General features: G+C 47.7%; 1 protein-coding gene across 14 annotated transcripts in view; it reads left to right on the top strand.

The window, feature by feature from the left end:
- ANK1 (ankyrin 1) overlaps nucleotides 1-20,919 on the top strand; it is a 244,111-nt gene that overhangs the window by 133,448 nt on the left and 89,744 nt on the right. For all 14 annotated transcript variants that reach the window (XM_073018046.1, XM_037983538.2, XM_007962305.3 and 11 more), the window contains exon 2: nucleotides 3,413-3,514. In XM_073018046.1, the coding sequence (XP_072874147.1) occupies nucleotides 3,413-3,514 (102 nt within the window). The remainder of the gene's footprint in view (nucleotides 1-3,412; nucleotides 3,515-20,919) is intronic.

The following is a 20,919-nucleotide window of genomic DNA, read 5'->3' as shown; positions in this document are numbered from 1 at the left end:
ACTACAGAGATGTGTTCTCTCAACATCTGGAGGCTGGAGGTCTAAATCAAGGCCTCCACAGGGTCACACTCCCTCCAGGGCTTCAGGGTCCTCTTCCAGGAGCCTCCACCTCCCAGAGGTGCCTTGCTTCCTTGTGCATGGCTAAAAACACTCCAGTCTCTGGCTTTGTCTTCACATAGCTTCACCTCTGTGTGTGTGCATGCATGTGTGTGCACATGTGTATATGTGTATGTCCACACATGTGTGTGTGTGCACATGGGTCTCTGTGTGCACGTGTATGTGTGCATGTGTGTGTGTGTCTGTGCGTGTGTATGTGTATGTGTGCATCTCTTGGTGTGCATGTGTGTGCATGCATCTGTATGTGTGCAAATCTGTGTGTGTGTGCATCTGTGTGTGCATGTTCATCTGTGTGTGTGCATGCATGTCCGTGTGTGTGCATGTGTACGTGTGTGCGTGTGTGTCTTCTCCTTTTCTGTCTTTTATAAGGACATTTGTCGTTGAATTTAGGGCCAGCCAAGGTAATCTAGGATGATCTCATCTCAAGATCCATGACTTAATTACATCTACAAAGACTTGTTTTTCAAATAAGGTCACCTTCACAGCTTCCAGGATGAGAGTGTGGATGTATCTTTTGGGGGACACCATTCAGCCCACTGCAGCATGTTTTTTTTTTTAGGAGGGCACGCAGAGGAAGGAGACAAAGTGCCTGGGTGGAGAGGAAGCCACTGTGGGTCCTCTGTGGGAATGGCGTCACATGCTTCTCCCATTTGTGGCTTGTCATATGACCACTCTCACGCCTTCAACTCAGCCTTGTATGCAACTATGCACCAAGCACTATTTATTTCCTTTAAGCATCATGAAAAGGGGACAAGAAAGGCTTTACTCTCCCCAGCTTACAGATAAGGAAATAGAAGCCGAGGATGTCTAAGTACCCGAGGGCACTCAGCTAGACCCAGTGGAGTGGCTATGAGTCTAGGCCACCGGCTCCAATGCCTGAGGACTGGACTTTAATCATTACATTTGTCTTTGTGAGTGTATTAGCCTGTTCTCACACTGCTAATAAAGATGTACCTGAGACTGGGTAATTTATAAAGGAAAGAGGTTTAATGGACTGATAGTTCCACATGGCTGGGGAGGCCTCACAATCATGGCAAAAGATGAGGGAAGAGCAAAGGCATGTCTTACATGGCAGCAGGCAAGAAAGTTTGTGCAGGGGATCTCTTCTTTATAAAACTATCAGATCTCATGAGACTTATTCACTATCATGAGAACAGCATGGGAAAAACCAGCCCCCATGATTCAAGTACCTCCTACCAGGTCCCTCCCAGGACATGTGGGAATTATGGGAGCTACAATTCAAGATGAGATTTAGGTGGGAACACAGCCAAACCATATCAATTAGTAAACTTTATTTTATTTGTCCTCAGCTCTCACCCTCTCTGGCTGTCACTCATCTTTAAAGCAAACAGATGTTCCTGGGGGCAGGGTCTGAGCTGCATGGGGTGGGTAACGTAGCACCAGCTAAGGAACAGAAAGGCTTCACTCTCATTCAATAAATCTGGTGGGGGACACCCGGTGTTAAAGCGGAGACCAAGCTGGCTGCAGAGCTGGGAGGTTCAGCTCATGAATTTTGGAGTCACACTGCCTGCATCTGAGTCCCAGCTGTGCCTCCTCCCTGCTGTGGGATGCTGCACGAGGCACTTCTGCTCTCTGTGCCTCAGCCCACTCATCTGTAAAATGGGACTCTGCAATCCTACTTACCTCTTGGGTATTTAAAATTAGGATAAAATGCACATGTGTGCGTGTGCATGTGTGTGAATATATATTATTGTCATCCTTTGGTATCCGTGGGAGATTTGTTCCAGAACCCACTGCAGATACCAAAATCCACAGATTCCTCAAGTTCCTCATATAAAGTGATAATGTGTTTGCATATAACCTACCCACATCCTCATATATACTTTAAATTATCTCTAGATTACTTATAATACCTAATGTAAGTGTTTTGTAAATAATTGTTATACAGCATTGCTTTTCTGTATTACTTTTTTTTTTTTTTTTGAGACAGAGTCTTGTTTTGTCACCAGGCTGGAGTGCAGTGGCGCGATCTTGGCTCACTGCAACCTCCACCTCCCAGGTTCAAGTGATTCTCCTGCCTCAGCCTCCTGAGTAGCTGGGACTACAGGCGCACATCACCACGCCCAGCTAATTTTTGTATTTTTAGTAGAGATGGGGTTTCACCATGGTGGCCAGAATTGTCTCGGTCTCTTGACCTCGTGATCCACCTGCTTCGGCCTCCCAAAGTGCTGGCATTACAGGCGTGAGCCACCACACCCGGCCTTCTGTTAGTATCCCTTTTTATTTTAGTATTGTTATTTTTATTTTCTTTTCCTGCAAATTTTCCATCCACGGTTGGTTGAATAAATGGGTTTGACTGTATATGTAAAGTGCTAATAATGGTTCTTAACACATATTAAGTGCTATGTGCTGTTTACTTAAAAAACAAAAACACAGGGCCAGGCATGGTAGCTCATGCCGGTAATCCCAGCACTTTCAGACGCTGGGACAGGAGGATTGCTTAAGCCCAGGAGTTCGAGACCAGCCTGGGGAACATAGTGAGACCCCATCTCTAAAAAGGAAAAACAGGCAAATAAAAACAAAAACACAAAACAGTTCCAAAGAGCCCAGGCTTGGTTCCTTTGGTGCCTGCATTCATGACTCTTGGGGCCAGGGACCTCTGTGTTATTGCAAACTCTTCAGCAAGACTGTGGAGCCCCCGAAACCTCAGAGCAAGGAGACACCAGGCTGTGCTGTGCGCTTGCCATTGGAATGGGCTCCCTCTTAAAGGCTGATTCTTCCTGAGTCCAAACCAAGAACGTTTGGTTATAAAAATACCAAAAGGGGACCAGGCACGGTGTCTCAGGCCTGTAATCCCAACACTTTGGGAGACCAAGGTAGAAGGATCGCTTGAGCTCAGGAGTTTGAGACCAGCCTGAGCAACATAGTGATGCCCTGTCTCTATAAAAAAGTTTTAAAAAAAAAAAATTGGGCATGGTGGTGCACACCTGTAGTCCCAGCTACTTGGGAGGATCTCTTGAGCCCAGGAATTCAAGGCTGCAGTGAACTGTGCTTGTGCCACTGCACTCCAGCAACCTGGGTGACAGAGTAAGACTCTCTTAAAAAAACAAAAACAAAAAAACCACAGGAAAGGAGGCCTGGGTGTGAAGGCAGTTCACCCCAAGAACAGTCCAACCATGGGCTCTAGGGCTCCTGTGCACACCTGGTGTCACTGTGGGCACCAGGGTGCCACATCAGAGGATGCAGGGGCTTCTGCAGGGGCCTGGGGCTTGAATGGGGCGGAGAAGTCATTAATATACCCAGGACACTCAATGCCTGTTGTTTTTCCTCACAGGCCGATGCTGCTACCAGCTTTCTGAGAGCTGCAAGATCAGGTAACTTGGACAAAGCTTTGGATCACCTGCGGAATGGGGTGGACATTAACACCTGTAACCAGGTAAGCGGGATGGAGGCAGGCCTGTTGTCTCTGAAGAGTAGCTCTTGTCTGATGCCATTTCCTGAGAGCTTTGAAACTGCCTCTATTAACCTTTTCCCAGTGGCCTCAAAACTCCCCCATGGCTTCTGCCTGCGGAAGGCCCTAACCTTGCTGTTTCCACTTCTGCCGTGGCCCAGGGCCCCACAGAGAAGTGCTGATGCCTGAACAGTGTGGGCGAGGCCCGCATAGATCCCCTGCAGTCTCCTCGCTTAGAAGTTCCAGTCAGTCCCTGCTGTTGTCTTAGAATATGTGGCCTTTGAATTGGGGCAGGAGGAAGAGCCTTTGAAAGATACTGTGTCAGTAGGGACATTCAGTCTCCTTTGTCCACCGGCAGTCTGTGTGGGTTCTCGGCTAGCCTGAGAAGAAAGTCGGGGAATGAGGCCCCGCTTTGGTCAGGTGCTGACAAAGGCAGGTGGGCTTGGATTGAGGGTGGCGGGGCTGGCACAGAGGCTGGCACTCCAGGGCTCCTGAGTGACACAGCTGAGCCTTAGCTTCAGGAGGGGCTGGCTAGGAAACAAAATGTGTTCGGGTTGGGTTGGAGGGCAGAGACTCAGGCTTGGAGCCAAAGATCCAGGAACTGACTGAATAGAGAGGAAATGACCCTCCAGGAAGGGAACAGGTGTGCGGTTTGGGCTTGTGGATTGGTGACAGGTTTTGTTTGTTTGTAGATACTTGCCTGCCAATTAAGTTGTTTAGTTACACATGCTAATTGTTTCTAATTTAGAATACACTTATCCATTGCGACCTTTTTAAAACCATCTTAGCCATTAAAAATGTGTTCTTAATTGTGGTAAAATATACAGCATAGAATTTCCTGTCTTAACCATGTTTCGGCATGCGGTTCAATGGGGTTAAGTCCATTCATATTATCCTGTAACCATCATCCGTCTCCAGAACTCTTTTCATGTTGCAAAACTGAAACTCTGTACTCTTTAAACACTTACGCTTCATTTCCGACTCCTCCCCAGCCCCTGGTGACCACCCTTCAACTTCCAATCTCTACGAATTATTATAGGGACCTCACAGAAGCAGAATCCTGCTATATTTGTACTTTTGTGACTGACTTCTTTTATTTAGCATAATGTCTTCATGGTTCCTCTGTACTTTAGTGGCTTGTATGACTTTTCCAAGCTAGCAGGGCCAGATTTTCTGAATGTAGGTTAACTTTTCCATGGGCCACGTGCCTCTGTCCTACCCTCCTCGTCTACAGTTTCCCTACCCTTCCTGCCCCTGTTTAAAATGCAAAATACCGTCTGGTGCAGTGGCTCACACCTGTAATCCCAGCACTCTGGGAGGCTGAGGCGGGCAGATCACCTGAGGTCAGGAGTTTGAGACCAGCCTGGCCAACGTGGAGAAACCCCGTCTCTATTAAAAATACAAAAATTAGCTGGGTGTGGTGGTGCGTGCCTGTAATCCCAGCTGCTTGGGAGGCTGAGACAGGAGAATTGCTTGAACCCAGGAGGCAGAGGTTGCAGTGAGCCCAGATCATGCCATTGTACTCCAGCCTGGGTGACAGAGCGAGACTCCATCTCAAAAATAAAATAAAATAGACTGGGCGTGGTGGCTCACACCTGTAATCCCAGCACTTAGGGAGGCCGAGGTGGGCAGATCACAAGGTCAAGAGTTCAAGACTAGCCTGGCCAATATGGTGAAGCCCTGTCTCTACTAAAAATACTAAAATTAGCCGGGCATGGTGGTGCACGCCTATAGTCCCAGCTACTTGGGAGGCTGAGGCAGAAGAATTGCTAGAACCCAGGAGGTGGAGATTGCAGTGAGCTGAGATCGCACCACTGCATTCCAGCCTAGGCAACAGAGTGAAACTCTGTCTCAAAAAAAATAATAATAATAAATAATAAATAAGTAAGTAAATAAATAAATAAATAAAATGCAAAGTACTACCTGCCCCTACTCCTAGGACTGAGACCCCATTTGGATTAAGATGGTCTTGCAGTGGCAGAAATTCACAGTTAAAAGATCAGAGAGAATGGAGCAGTGTGGTGTGTGATAGGAAACAGAAGTAGGTGTGTGATAGGAAGCAAAGCCTCTGGCAGTGCACTTTAGAGGGAAAGTGAGGTATGTGGACCTGACTGGAATTTGCAAACTGGATGAGGGACCAGGCCTTCCGCCCCGTTTCTCATCCCTCCACCCAGAAATGCCAACATCCACATATCCACAGCCCAAAGGACATTGTTGTGGTTGTAACCAAGCATCCGCTCAGGCTGACCTTTGCATAGCAGGTTGAAAGTCTGAGCCCATTTTTTGACGCCAAGAGGTGGATGCAGCAAAGTGTGGGGGCAGGGTGAGGGTCCTGGTGTGAGAGTTGTTCAGGAGACAGGGTCTGGGACCTTCTTAGCACCACACCTCCAGAAGCACCTGCACAGGCTCCAGCTGTGTTGCCCCAGCCCCCCATAGGCAGGGGGATTGCTTACTCTCTCCACCTGGGATGTGTTCTTGGTCTTGCAGAGATGCACACCTGGAGGCTTTCTTTGTTCTTGCTATGACTGGAGAATTGCAGATGTGTTTCTCTGCAGTGCAGTTCTCAGTGGAGGTGAATCACACCTTCAGAGGCCTTCCAAGGGTTAAGATTTTAGCTGTCAAAGGAATCCATTCAGCTAAAATGGGGACAACTGAACGTGTGTGAGACTTGAGCCAGGACTCATTTTCTGTGTGAAATTGGAAGATTTTGATGCCACCCGGGGAATAGCTATGTCCTGATTGGTCTCCCGTTGGAGAGGCCTTGGTGTAACTGCCTTGTCACTCTGCCTTCTCTCCTCAGAGCACCTCTTCGGTTCATTTTGGGCTCAGAGAGCAGCAAGCACTGAGGCATTATTTGCACTTTATTGACACCATTTCCGATTGGCTCAGCGCCAGTGACAAGTGGCTGTCAGCCCTGCTCGAGGTTGAGGGGAGGCTCCTGCCTCAGACTCAAGACTGCAGTCCTGGCTAAGCCTGGCCTCTCTTTCAAAGAGGATACTGCTGCAAGTTAGGCAATGAGTGTCAGAAGGGAACGAAAGACAGGATGCATCGAGTGCAAAGCCCCTTGCTGCTGGTTAATTCCCACAGCTGCCAGATGTGGCCCTGTTGGTCCCTGTCTTATGGTCTATTGCTGAGCAGGACAGGTAGCTGCAGGTGACTGCGCCTGGAAAGGAGCTGATCAGGGTTCTCTGAACCTCATTCTGGTTGCACAGGGCAGTTTGGTTTTGCTGTTGGCGGGAGAGTCCTGATAGTGGGGGAAGGACTCCAGTGACTGAACCCATGCCTGCATGAAACCCACGAGTGCACCCAGCGGGACGATCCTGCATCTGCTTAATGTGCACAGGGCCAGCCTCTTAATGCTACTAGAGCTTTCTGCTCTTTAAAACACGCATAAAAGCAAGCTGTTGTCCCGGGGTCATGGCAAGATAATTTGCTTTCAGCTTGAATCTTCTGAGCTGATGGACTGTGGTGGTGGTAACAGGGCAAATACTTATCCTTACATAAGTAACACACTTTCAAATAGTATGTTTTTGTGGAAAGAATGCATACTGTTTGCCATAATAGGAAGTAATTAAGTAGTGTAGAAAGAGGAACTCTTGGCTTATATAAGAGACGTCTGAATATTCAGGGCAGTTCCTTGTTGCATAGACTGTGCCTACTAATGTTCTATCATCATTATCATTACCATGTCTACAGGAAAGAAGAAATTTATATGTAAGAACACACACATGCATGCATACATGAGCCCCCTTATATGAATGCCAATTTTAAAATTTATTGTTTGCACTTTAGATGGCTGTGTCCAATGTACTTCCTATGCATCTCCACATGTATATGGAGAGCTGGGCTGAAGGAATAGAATAATTTCATTTTAAGATCATGGTCCTTATCCACTCTGAACTGTAGTCTATTGGCAGTGACAGCTATTAATCAAATAATGACACAAACAGATATGCATACCAAAAACTATGTTAGGAACCATGAATGGAAGGCAGAGAGTATATGAGAGGACTTCCTTAGAGTCAGAGGTCAGAGAAGGCTACCATGAGGAAGAAACAGCTGAGCTAAGGGAGGAGCAGGGGCGAATGAGGTGAAGCGAGGGAGAATATGCTGGTCTTAGAGAGCAGCCTGTGCAAAGCCCCAGAGGCAGGGAAAGGAGCAGAGGGTTGAAGGAAGGCCAGAGTGGGCGCAGTGCAGACAGCACGAGAGGCCAGGCGAGGTGGAGCTGGGATCATGCTGGAGCTTACAGGTAGGGGCGAGAGTCACAACGTTCAGCGACTGAGACAGGGACATAAAGATGGGAACAGGAGACACTGGGAACTATGGGTGGGGGAGGGCGGGAGGAGGGCATGGGTGGAAAAACTAACTATTGGGTACCATGTTCACTACCTGAGTGACAGGATCATACGTCCTCCAAACCTCAGCGTCATGCAGTACATTCGTGTAACAAACCTGCACAGGTACCCCTGAATCTAAACTAGAAGTTGAAATTATAAACAACTGGGACAGCGTGCCCCTGGGCCAGAGCAGTGTGTGTGCATGCATGTGTGTGCTCACCAGCTGCACCAGACGTTAACCCTATAGTTGCTGACTGAAGGGAAGAGGCCTGGGGGAGGGGGACAGTGGCCAGAGCAGCAGGGATGGGGTACTTAAGAGCCTGCAGCAGGCCGGGCGCGATGGCTCATGCCTGTAATCCCAGCACTTTGGGAGGCCAAGGTGGGTGGATCACCTGAGTCAAGTGTTTGAGATCAGCCTGGCCAACATGGTGGAACTATTTAGTCTCTACTAAAATAAAAAAATTAGCCAGGCATGATGGCAGGCACCTGTAATTCCAGCTACTTGGGAAGCTGAGGCAGGAGAATCTCTTGAACCCAGGAGGCAGAGGTTGCGGTGAGCCGAGATTAAGCCCCTGCACTCCAGCTTGGGCAACAGAGCAAGACTCTGTCTCAAAAAAAAAAAAAAAAAAAAAAAAAAAAAAAAAAAAAAAAGCCTGCAGCAGTGGCCACTGACCTGGAGGAGTGGGGCATTTCAGCCTTTAACACCTGCGCAGCTGTATTGCTGTGTCCTGGTTGAATATTCCCCCCTTGCAGAAGCCACATGAAGGATTCCAGTGTTTCTCCCGAGCATAGAGGAAAGTGAACCACAGATTCAAGCACAGGAGTGACGTGATTAAGGGTGTGCTTTAAAGGGTCTCACTGGCTACCTCATGGAAAACAGGTGGAGGGCCCAGTGGTGCAGTGGGGGAGCCTGTGTGTGCCCAGCAGCACCGGAGGGATGGATGGGCAGCTTGGATGAGGGTCATGGCTGTGGAGATGGAGCAAAGCCAAGCAGGCTTGGGTGATGGGTTGGATGGGGCACTGAGGGGAAGGAGACTTGAGAATGACCTTCGGAGGACTGGCTTCCATGGCAGGTGGGTGGTGGCACCATCCGCTAAATGAGGGATGCTGGGAGCAGACCGGTGTGTGGAAACATGGGGGAGGAGTCAAAAGCAGAGCTGTGTTCAGATCCCGGTAAGGAGGCTCTGAGGAATCCGAGCAGAAATATATAGTAAGCAGTTGGATATTTGAGCCCGGAATTCAGATAAGAGGTCCAGCCCAAAGATAGATATTTGGAAGTCATTCAGCCTTCGAGGAAGTCAAGTGCTGGCGGGGGCTGATGAGAGCAGGGAGGAAAGGCACGTTGAATATACTCCCACTCGCCTGTGTGGGGTCATTCCACAGCACTCATTAAGCACCCACTCTGTGCCAGGCCTATTCTAGGCACTGAACAAGACAGACAAAATAATCTGCGTGCTGGTGGCCTGTGCGTGCTGGTGAAGGAAATAGACAATAGCTAAGAGGATGGGCACATACCTGAAGTCAGTTGACGGGAGACACTGGGGAGGAGGAAGGTCAGGGTGCCTATTTCAGTGGGGTGGTTGGAGGGCTGTCTAGGGAGACAACTTTTAAGAGGCCTGGAAGAAGTAAGGGAGAGAGCCATGTGGTTTCTGGGGAACAGCATTCTTGGGAGAGCAGAAAACACGTGCAAAGGCCCTGGGACAGGAGTGACAGTGGTTTGCTTGGGGAACAGTGAGGCTGGAGTTGAGTGATGGAAGGGAAAGTGGTAGGCAGTGGGGTGGGAGGAGTGCCTGGGGCCAGATCAAGGAGGGCTTGCATTGGTGAGGGTTTAGATTTTGCCATAAGGGTGAAGTCATTTGATGGTGTTACACAAGAGATGCTTATGCTGATGGAGGTTTCTAAACAATTGCCCTCGCTGCTGTGTGGAGGACAGACTCGGGGCACAGGGACAGGAACAGCAAGACTGGTGAGGAGGCTGGTGTGGGGGGCAAGGTGGAACCCCGTGGTGGCTTTGAATAAGGGGGAGAGAAGAGAGGTGGGGAGACCCGAGGACTTGTTGCCCAGGCTTGGAGTGTCATCACCTCAGATGTGGTAGTCTCAGCACACATTTTACCGGGGCCCCTTACGCAGCCCGGGACTGGGTCATTCTTGCTGCTGGAGCAGCCACATAGCAATGGGTTGGTAGATTCCATCTCAGCTCAACAGCCACTGTGAAGACAGCCCTGATCCCCATAGCTTGAAGCCATCCCTGCCTTTGTGATGTGTCAGTACCTCTCTTAAGGCTTAAGCCTAGCCGGCCCCACTATGTGGCGTGGTAACATTGAGCAGGTCTTCCCTCTCCTGGTGGCTCCATGCTGCAGGAAGGCAAAGCCCGTGACTGGGGACTCTGTTTCTCCACAGCACCTGGCATAGGATGTGTCCTATATTAGATGCTCTGGCATTTGTCTTCATAAATGGCCACATAATTGTGCATAGACCAGTATTAGCTTCACATGCTCAGTTTCCAGAATTATTGTTAGATTGATATCAAATCAAATTTTTTTCTCATGGAGACTATAGCAATACAAAAATACTTTCTGGGATGAAGTAACTGACTATATACATTAATGAGTCAACCAAATAAAATAAAACTAGAAAAGACCAGTGCCAGCCTGTGTCCCCTGAATTCCTACAATTGTCAGATTGACGTGGATGGCCCACTGGCGGCTGTGAGCTGGAATCCCGGGGCAAAAAGCCTCACGGTTTTAGTTTTCTGCTCTATTCTGATGACGCTGACACTTGCTGGTTCATTTGGCCTTCCTGATAGGAAAGAAAGAGCTGAGGCTCCAGGAGATAATTTTCCATGAAAAGGAGAAGCCTTGTCATCCGCAACTCAGTGTAAGGCAGAGTTAAAAGTGAGGACTTCCCAGAGCAGCCCAGGCGCCGTTGGTCCTCTTTGCCTGTCTCATTTTTCTCCATAGTGCTTGCTACTGCCTGCCTTCATATGCATGTATGTGTCTGCTTATTTTTGTCTCCACTAAATTGTAGGCATCTTAAGGGGAGAGGGCTTTGCTTTCCTCATTGCTCCATATCAGGATCCTGCTTAACCTGTAGTAGGTACTCATAAACTCCATTGACAGACTGAATAAAAAAAAAAAAAAAAAAAAGGCAGCGATGTTGTTTGCTGTAGCTGTGAATGGTGAGAGCTTATATATTTTATACTTAGACCACGTAGGAACTAGACTAAGCACCATCACTTTGTAAGAGCCTTGTGCAATCGTGCATACTTAGGATAATGACTCCTGCAATAAGCACAGCTCAGATGCTGACATTAGCCCCACAGATCGAGTATTTGGCAATATTTGCTGCAGCGTCCAGAAGCTCAACCATCTGAATGATCACAAAAGCATAAACGATTTCCAGTGCAAAAGCCCACTGAAAGAACTTGAAACCATGCCAGTTCCCCGGATGTGCCCTAAATTTCCACATGTGCATTAGGAAGCCCTATTATTGTTGGGCTCTTTTTTATCTTGAAGGTAAAGGGTTGCCGGCATTAGGAATAAATGGAGCACCTATAACAATAATTTCTGCTACAGTGTAGTATTTTCTATAGCAGCCAAATGCCAAGTCTTTTGATCAGGATTTCTTGGGCTCCAGTGATGGTGGTAATTACGACCTTTCCACGCTATAGAATCTTAGGGCTTAGTGGAACTCATGGCATTCAATTTTCATTTTATAGCTCAGGAAACTGAGGTCTAGAAGTTACTTCTGAATATCTTATGCTGTATTACTTTGGATTTGGTGAGTTGGGCTTAAGAAGTTCAAGATGAGGCTGGGCGCGGTGGCTCATGCCTGTAATGCCAGCACTTTGGGATGCTGAGGCAGGCAGATCACCTGAGGCTGGGAGTTCGAGACCAGCCTGACCAACATAGAGAAACCCCATCTCTACTAAAAATACAAAATTAGCTGAGCATTGTGATACATGCCTGTAATCCCAGCTACTCGGGAGGCTGAGGCACAAGAATCACTTGAACCTGGGAGGCGGAGATTGTGGTAAGCTGAGATTGCGGTAAGCTGAGATTGCACCACTGCACTCCAGCCTGGGCAACAAGAGCGAAACTCTGCCTCAAAAAAAAAAAAAAAAAAAAAAAACAAAAAAGAAAAAAAAAGAAAAAAAAAAGAAGTACAAGATGAGGCCAGGCACAATAGCTCACACCTGTAATCCCAGCACTTTGGGAGGACAAGGCAGGTGGATCACCTGAGGTCAGGAATTCGAGACCAGCCTGACCAACAAGGTGAAACCCCGTCTCTACTAAAAATAAAAAAATTAGCCGGGCATTGGTGGTGGATGCCTACAATCTCAGCTACTCGGGAGTCTGAGGCAGGAGAACCACTTGAACCTGGCAGAAGTTGCAGTGAGCCAAGATTGCACCACTGCAGGCCTGGGCAACAGAGCAAGACTCCATCTCAAAACCAACCAAACAAACAAACAAACAAAAAATCCAAGATGAAATTTCTCTGCTCATTCATTTATTCTGCAAACACGTATTGATCAATTACAATGACCCGTGCACCATGCTAGAGACTAGGGCTAACCAGGACGAATAAATTCATGCCCTGTTCTCAAAGAACTCGGAGGCAGGTTAAAGGTCCAGCTTGTAGATAAAAGATTACAAATTCAGTATTGTAAGTGCCATCCTGAAGGAGTACAGGAGATGTTTTTGTCCGTGTAATCATTCATTCAACAAATATTTTTTGAGCTGTTCTAATGTTCCAAGAGCCAGCCAGTCAAAGATGAGCAGGTCCCGGGACCTGCCCTTACATCGTTTCTGGTCTAAGGGTAATGGCTGGCCTGCTAATGAGTCAGAGAAAGGTTGTGAAGGAAGAAGTCTCCTAGTAGAGAACTGGGAAACAGGAATTGCTGTGAGAAGGAACGGACTGCAAAGGCTGGAGTGTCAAAGGGTACTGGGGCAGGGGGCAGTTTGGTGGAGATTGGGGTACATGAAATGAAAGAGGGTGAGGATGGTGGTCGATCCATCTTAGGAGGTTAGAGCTAGATCTGTATAGATCTAGAACCTGGCACCTTTCTCTGTCGTCGTTTTTTTCTTAGGAACTGTTGACAAGCATAGAAAAATGTATTAAACTACACAGCTCTCTGATCCTACCTGCACCCCCAAAACACACGGAAAGCCTTCCTAATATGATGGTGTTGTGGTATTAAAGCTTCTTTAGACTTGCTGCCTTGGTGCAGCTCTGGAATAGTGATGAGGAAGAGAAAATGTTTCACTGGAGCCCTCACCTGGGAAATGAGTGTTCTGTGTTAAATAGTTAAACCAGATATGCAGCTAGGTGCCCCTATGCCTGGCACCTAGTGCCTGCTCCACCATTAATGCTCACATTACCCTGAGAGTTGGTTAGAGCAGGTGCTTGACCAGGGAGGCTGGGGAGACTCAGAGAGGTGAAGAGCCTCAGAGCCCAGGACTGAGACGCCCAGCCCAAGCCTCTGTACTTACTCAGAGGATGGATTTGACACTGCGCAGCAAGCCTGTTATTGCTCTGGGTGATCTGCCCCAGACTGATTTCATTTTCCCTTCCTCTGCAACCAAGGAAGAGCTAGTTGACCAGTTCAGTTACATAAAAATCTTCATTTGTAGTCACAGCAGCAACATTCCGTGGAATCCTAGGGACTAGGCAAAGGGTGACTAGCACCTTCAGGAATGATCGGAACATAGTGCAAGGAAAGCACGCTCTCTAAACTCCACTTTATGCTTTCATTGCTCTAGGAATTTAGAATATGAAGACCAGATGTGATCTTCATAGTGCTGAGAGACTAAGAAAAAAGATAGGCTTGTGTGTGGTTCCATGAAAGTGCATTCAATTCTGCAAACTCTTATGCACCAGGCTCCATGCTAGGACCTGATTACCAAGGTGAGCAAAACACAGGATCTCAAAAAATTCAGGTCTTTGGGATAGACAGACACAAGCACAGATAAATGCAATTCTGTGTGATGAGGGTCTTGAGAGAGTTATCAAGGGCCATGGGAACATGGCCAAGAAAGCAATCCACTTTTAGGGGGCTGGAAATAGGGTACAGTGTGGCAAGGAGAGCGGACAGGGAAAGTCACAGGCAAAATGACACTGGGTCTGGGCCTTGAGGAAGATTCGCCTCTCTGGTTGTTAGAGGAAATGCTGAAAGCAGATCCCATGGTTGTGATGAGACTAGAGGAGGAATGAGAATTGGCCGCGATTGTTTGCATTTGACTGTGACTTCTTTGGTGTAAATCCTTTCTGTCCGTTTTGACAAGCCTTGGCTCTGATTTTAACTCCCTTACGTTCCCCGAAACCACTGTTAACAGTTTATATGAATCTTGGCATATTTTTTTCTGTACATGCAAAACACATGGCTTAACTGTTTTCTGCAAGCTGTTACGTTGTCTTATTCTTGGAATTGTGGAATTCAGAGGAAACTAGAAGCTCAGAGCAGTTTTGTCATTGCAAAGCAGCATAAATTGAAGGCTGGGAGGTCATATATAAGGACAGTTTTAGAAGTCCAGGGTTCTTTTCTCTTGACCCCACTGCCCTTCTTCTGAAGGTCTGGGTCTTTTTTTGTTTTGTTTTTAAAAAGAATACCAAGATCTCGGGCATAGATGCTCTTTCTAGTCCATAGGAGATATTCTTAGCTGCTGAGCTGCATTTCAGAGTCCCATTCTCTCATTAACTCAAGCTCACACTTCCTCCTCCACCTTCCCAAGGGCCTATCAACCTCTGCAGTTGATGTGCTGCTGAGCTACAGGATTTCTCAGAGCACAGGGCTGCTGCGAGTTCTGTACAATCAGAGTAGAAACAAGGTGAGCTGAGGTTGATTCATTTCCTTGCAGAGCTCTAAAATCGTTGTGCATTCCTTTTCTTTAAGGTAATGAAAAGGATTAGAGTGTTTTTCCTCCTCATGAGTATCTAGCAAACTGTGAATCCTAAGTGCTACCTGGGCAGGAAGGCTAAAGTTAGATTGCAAGAAAGCAAACAGGGAAAATGCTCAGAGGCGGTCGCCTCCCTTTCCATCTGCACCACCTCTCTCTGAGTTTGTGCTGTCCTCTCAGTTTCTTCTCTTATTCTGTCTTTCCAGCCCCTAGGCAAGAGACAGGTTTGCAAAGGAGATCAGGTGTGACTTTCTACTATGGTTATGGCAGTCGCTTCAGCTCTGCCTGGCTTCTGATTCATTAGATTCCAAGATCATGTATTTTTAGCAGACCTTTCCCACCAAGTGGTCTCTGGGGAGCCATAAACTATCTGGGTTAGAAACAGGCTGCAGGTGGTGTGGCCCCACAGAACGAGAGGCCTGCCCTCCAGAAGCGGTCTCCCCCATCAGCAGGTTTCCCTGTGGGTTGAGGGATGTTCTCTTAGCGTGTTTGATTGCACTCTGGGGTTTCCATCCTGGAATAATATCACAACTCCAGTAAAGGTCATGCCTCACGGGTCCTTTACAAATAGGACAGATGCACAGCCACTCAGAAGGATGTGGCGGGAGGATGGTTTGAGCCCAGGAGTTCACGGCCAGCCTGAGCAACATAGTGAGACCTTGTCCTATAGAATAAATAAATAATTTAGAAATTAAACATTAAAAAACAAATTAGCCAGGCATGGCCCTGCACCTGTAGTCCCGGCTCCTCAGGAGGATCGTCTGAGCCCAGAAGTTCAAGGTTGTGGTGAGCTGTGATCTCCCCTGTGAATAGCCATGGTACTCCGGCCTGGGCAACATAGCAAGACCCCATCTCTAAAAGCAAGAAAGAAAAAAACCGGCCAGGCATAGTGGCTCATGCCTGTAATCCCAGCACTTTGGGAGGCTGAGGTGGGCAGATCACGAGGTCAGGAGATAGAGACTATCCTGGCTAACATGGTGAAACCCCGTCTCTACTAAAAGTTCAAAAATATAGCCGGGTGTGGTGGTGGGCGCCTGTAGTCCCAGCTACTTGGGAGGCTAAGGCAGGAGAATGCCATGAACCTGGGAGGCAGAGCTTGCAGTGAGCCGAGATCGCACCACTGGACTCCAGCCTGGGCGACAGAGCAAGACTCCATCTCAAAAAAAAAAAAAAAAAAAAAAAAAAAAAAAAAAAAAAACAAAAAAAAACGAAAGAAAAACCAGGACAGATAGATGTAATTATAACTTCATAGTGGCTGTGATTCCCAAATGTGTAGAAGCCCCAGTGGGCCACCTGTCCCCTACTTAGACCCCAGAATTACCCCCACAACATCACTCTTCTCCTGCACAGCCTCTGCAGCTCACCACCACTCCTCTTTACCTCCCATTAAAAAAATTGTTTAGTAGTTCCAAATCTACAGAAAAGTTACAAGAACCATACAGAGAATTCCTGCGTCTCTGGTGTCTGCATTCTCTACGCCCGTTCTCCTGCACTTCCTGTCCCTGTCCATCTGTCTATAATGTAGGACGTGTGACATGATTCTGCACATCCCCAGATAGTCCAGTGTATACCATCCAAAAGTAAGGGTACTTTCCCACGTATCCATCCCACGTGCCTGCCAATCTGGAAATCAACATTGATGCAACACAACCATCCAATCCACAGATTCCATTAAGATTTTGCCAACTGTCCCAACAATTTATCCCTCTCTCTGTGCCTCCTTCCCTCACATCTCCCCACCCCTTCCTCTTCCTCTTTCTCCCTCACCTCCCTTTCCTGCTCCCCTCCCTCCTTTCCTTTCTCTTTCTGTCTCTCTGTCTCTGTCTGTTTTCTCTCACTGCCTCTGTTCCCCTCCACCTTTTTCTGTCTCTCTCTGTTTCAGAAATCTCTCCAGGAAGATATTTTGCATTTAGTTGTCACGTTTCATCAACCTCCTTCCATCTGGAATAGGCCCTCAGCATGCCCATTTCTCCTATGTTTGACTGTTTCCATGCTGTAGTTTGAACCTCTGCTGTCTGTCTGATGCTGCCTCATGGCCATATGGCCATGCTTGACAGGAATACCATAGAAATCATGCTCCCTCCCCACTCCTGGGGATGTTAATCTTGATCACCCAGTAAAATTGGTGTCAGCCACATTTTTCTACTGTAAGTTCACTGATTTTCCCTTTGTAATTGATCCGTATTGTGTTGGGGGAGGGATATATTTCAGTCTAAAGGGATCCACTGATGGGAGCCCATTTATGACATCTGCCTGTATCAGCTACTGCTATGGTGGCTCCAGAGAGTGATTCCCCATTTCCATCATGTCTTCTACAATTTTTAGCTGGCGTTCTACTAAAGGATAAGCTTTTTCTTCTCCCCATTCATTTATTTTTTCTTTATTTGTGTAGACCTGTTTGGACTCATGGATCCATCTTCCATTTGATGAGTTTCAACCTGATACTCCGATGACTTATTTTAATGGTCAAGTCTAAGCTGGGCCAATAGGAGTCCTTCCCATCAGTTGGCTTCTTCATCCTTTGACATGTCCTCCTCATTCCTTGAGCATTTTCCTACTTTCTGGCACAAGGTGCCCCAGGCTCATTTTGTGCTTGCCCTGCCCCAGCCCTGGCTCAGCGCTTCTCCAAAGATCCCTGGTTCCTATTAGTGGAGACAGCACTTAGACACCAGGGTCCGGTCCCCAGTGTGCCAGTTGCTCCGGGTTGTCATACGTCTGTGTGCATGCATGTGTGCATACACGAGTCTGTTAACTACATCTACAGCTGTCTATGTATATATATTTTACAAATCAATGAGATCATGCCAATATTTTTTCGATTCCAGCCCAGTGCTCAGAATTCTTTCTAGCCTTTCCTTTCCCCATGTTTGTACAGTCCTTCAGACAGCGGGAGGCCTGAATGCCACTGATGCCCATCCTCCTTAACGTATTCACTGACTTGTTTGCTCAGTGTGACCACCTCCCAACCACTCCATTAACTGTCCTCTTTCTCAGACCCCAGACACGCTGCTGCCCATGCCCTGCAGGGCACCTCTCTGCTCACTGCCCTATAAGGCCGACATCACTCCCAGCTGGGTGGGGAGGGAGGGAGAAGGATGAGAAGGGAAGATGGGAAAGCCCCCCTTCAGCTTTGATTTCCTTTCTGTTTTGGTTGAAATTTTGATGTAGGCAATTCGAGGAAAGAAATCAAAACTTATATAGCTCTAGTAATTTTTTAAATGTGTCTCAATTCATTTCCTCTTCCAGCCAAACCATCATGCCGTCGCTCCTTCCCTTCCCATCATCCGCTCTGTTTCCTGTGGCTCCATGGTCTTTGCATTGCTTTCTTCCCTACTCTTTCTTTCATTCTCATCAGTTTGAGAATTTGGAGTAAGAATGGCAGTCACTCCAGTCCTTCTTTTCCTCTCTGTAACTCCAGTTTAGGCTCTTCTCTCCTACTCTGCTGCAGGGCTGCAGACCTGCAAATATAATATATTCTGTTGTGGTCTCACTCCACAAACAAGGACCAATAATAGAGCAAAGCGAGAGATAACACACATACAGGTTGGTTGCTATTTGGGGAATTAAGCTTCCGTGACATCGAGTATAACACTTGCTTGTTTATAGCGAACTCAACAGAGAATCCAGATTGAATAGGAAACTGGGATATGAAATATATCCCACTAACCTAGGATATTAAATAGAAACATCCACTATGTAGACAGCTTCCTCCTTATCACAAGCAAGATCTTCTGACCGGATCTTTACTGCCTGCATGGGTAAATGTAAAAGCATCTAGGCATTTCTTTTCTCACCTTTCATTTTATTCACTCTGGGGTCCTCAGACTCCTTGGTGTCTCTGCCACTGCTATTGGGCCTGTTTTTTCCAGGACTGCAGTGCCTTCCATCCCCATAACATCTTCCCCTGGCCAGTGCTCCCTTGCCTCTGGGCCTGGCTCGACCAATCATTGGATAGTAGCTGTTGATGGATGCAAACGTTGTGTTTCCCGAGTGTTATATGAACATGTTTCCTAGGTTCTCCAGAAATACAGCTCAAAGAAAGGGAGTAGGGGTCTGAGCAGTGAGTTTCAGGAGGTGTGGGGTGGGGAGGTCCTCAGTCACAGGACACAGCTGAAGCTGCCTGCTCCATAGAGACAGGGCCAGCCTTGTGCACAGGTGAAATAAACAGCTGTGTGGAAAGGAAGTGTGAGGGCTGTGTGTCCTCATGGGAATGTAGGCATTTGCTTTTGAGATGTTCTTGCAGTTTTGCAGAGACACCAAGACCTTTCTATTTCAAACCGTTCCCCTTCTCTTGACAGGCAGAGTTAAATTCCCTGTGTCTCCTGTATTCATACACTTGGAAATCAATTAGTGCAATTGGGGCAATCAGAAGAGCTAAACAAAGGAATCATTTAACGAGAACAAATGTCTGGAATTGTGTATTTTGCCAGTGGAATTTCTCACAGTTGGTGCAAGAAAATACTCCAAATTGAATCAATCAGGCTGAATGTGACTTTTTTCTTCTTCGTAAAAATGTTAAAAGAAACATAGCCAGCTGAGGTCTCCTTCCCCGCCCATCACACAGATCCCTTTTCAGAACCATCCTGTCAATTGACATCTCACCTGAAAAAGAGCAAAGGCAGACGCACAACTCCAGGTATGTGTGCTTGGCATGAAGGTTTTTGCCAAAAAGAGCCTTAAAAGGTTATCTGCTGTGTTAGGACCATTTGGAAAGAGATCATATGGGGCCAGCTGGCCTTAAGGGCTCAGTACAGGGAGTATGTAGGATGCAGAAGGTTGCAGAGAGCATGGCTCCTACCCTGACGATGAGAAAAAGCTCGATAATCTACAAAATGGTCATTTTTTCCTGAACCCATCTCATGCCTGCCTGAGGCAGTAAGGCAGCCGAGTAAACAGAAATTCAAACAGAAGCCAGGCTCTCTAAGAAGCAGGCCACATAAATCACTTCAGCTTTGGCAGAGGTCGGGAAAGAGTGGTGTTCACCATACAAGCCAAAACCTTTTTTTTTTTTTTTCCAGATAAGGTCTCAGTCCACCACTCGGGCTCAAGAGCAATGGTGCACCCATAGCTCACTGCAGCCTTGAACTGCTGGGCTCAAGGGATCCTCCCACCTCAGCCTCCCAAAGTGCTGGGATTACAAGCCACCACACCCAGCCACCAAAATCTTAAAAGTTCTTGAAGGCCAAGTGTCGGCTGATGTGTCTGGAACAGGCTTTTCTCCATGGGCCCCCCATGAGAAGTACTGGGATACGTCAGGAGCCAGATGAGGCCCCCTCGGCAGCCAGGTGTTCAGGAGGTGACCCTTGGCTATTCAGGCAGGGGTGGAGGGAGGAACGGACATGAAGCTTTCACTGCTTCTCCAGATCTTTCCCTCGTGTGAAGCAAAAACAGACCCTCTCACCTTTATTTTTATTTTTGAAATTGTGGTAACATTTATTCTGAGGATAAAACAGGCCTGCCGTACCCCACTCCTATGGGACACTCTGAGAGGAGGGAAGCCCAGTTCTGGGTGGAGTGGGCTGGAAGCCCCACCCATCTGTAAATGGGACTCCCAGGTCCCTGGGGCTGCATGAGGTGAACAAGGCAATTGCTCTTCCCCACCCACCCAGCATCCTCACCTGTCCTGTCCCCGTCCTGGGGACCAGAGATCCCTGCATGGCCAGGAGCCAGTCCAGCCTACCTGTAAGAGCAGGCCTGTTAACCCAGTGCTGTCCGGGTGTGGGAGGCAGTGCCTGGCCCCAGGCTGAAGCCCACAGATCTGCCAGTTGGGCCTGGTTTGCACCTGTATCCCAGGGGACATGGTTGAGCAAAGATCCATGTGTCAGCCCCATAGGCCTGAGCTGGCTTATCCAGCACTCACTGCACCCCCAACTCAGGAACCTTAATTTGAAGTAGACACTGAGGGGTAGTGATTATATGAACGTGTATATAGAGTGCACGCATATAGAGATACACCAATCCTTAGACCGTACACCTAGAGGAGGAATAGAAACAAACTGCCTCAGCCAGGGGAAGGGTAGGAAACATTCCTGCCAACAACTTGCTGCTGCAGGGAAGGTAGGAGCAGCCACCCTGGGACTCCTAGGGGAGGGGCTGGAGATTGTGTTGGGCTCGGGATTCTACACCAATAACAAGCAGGCAGCTGGACGTGGTGGCT

Source organism: Chlorocebus sabaeus, chromosome 8, assembly GCF_047675955.1.
Source record: "Chlorocebus sabaeus isolate Y175 chromosome 8, mChlSab1.0.hap1, whole genome shotgun sequence".
Classification (NCBI taxonomy): Eukaryota; Metazoa; Chordata; class Mammalia; order Primates; family Cercopithecidae; genus Chlorocebus; species Chlorocebus sabaeus.
This window is presented reverse-complemented; position numbering and strand designations above follow the sequence as displayed.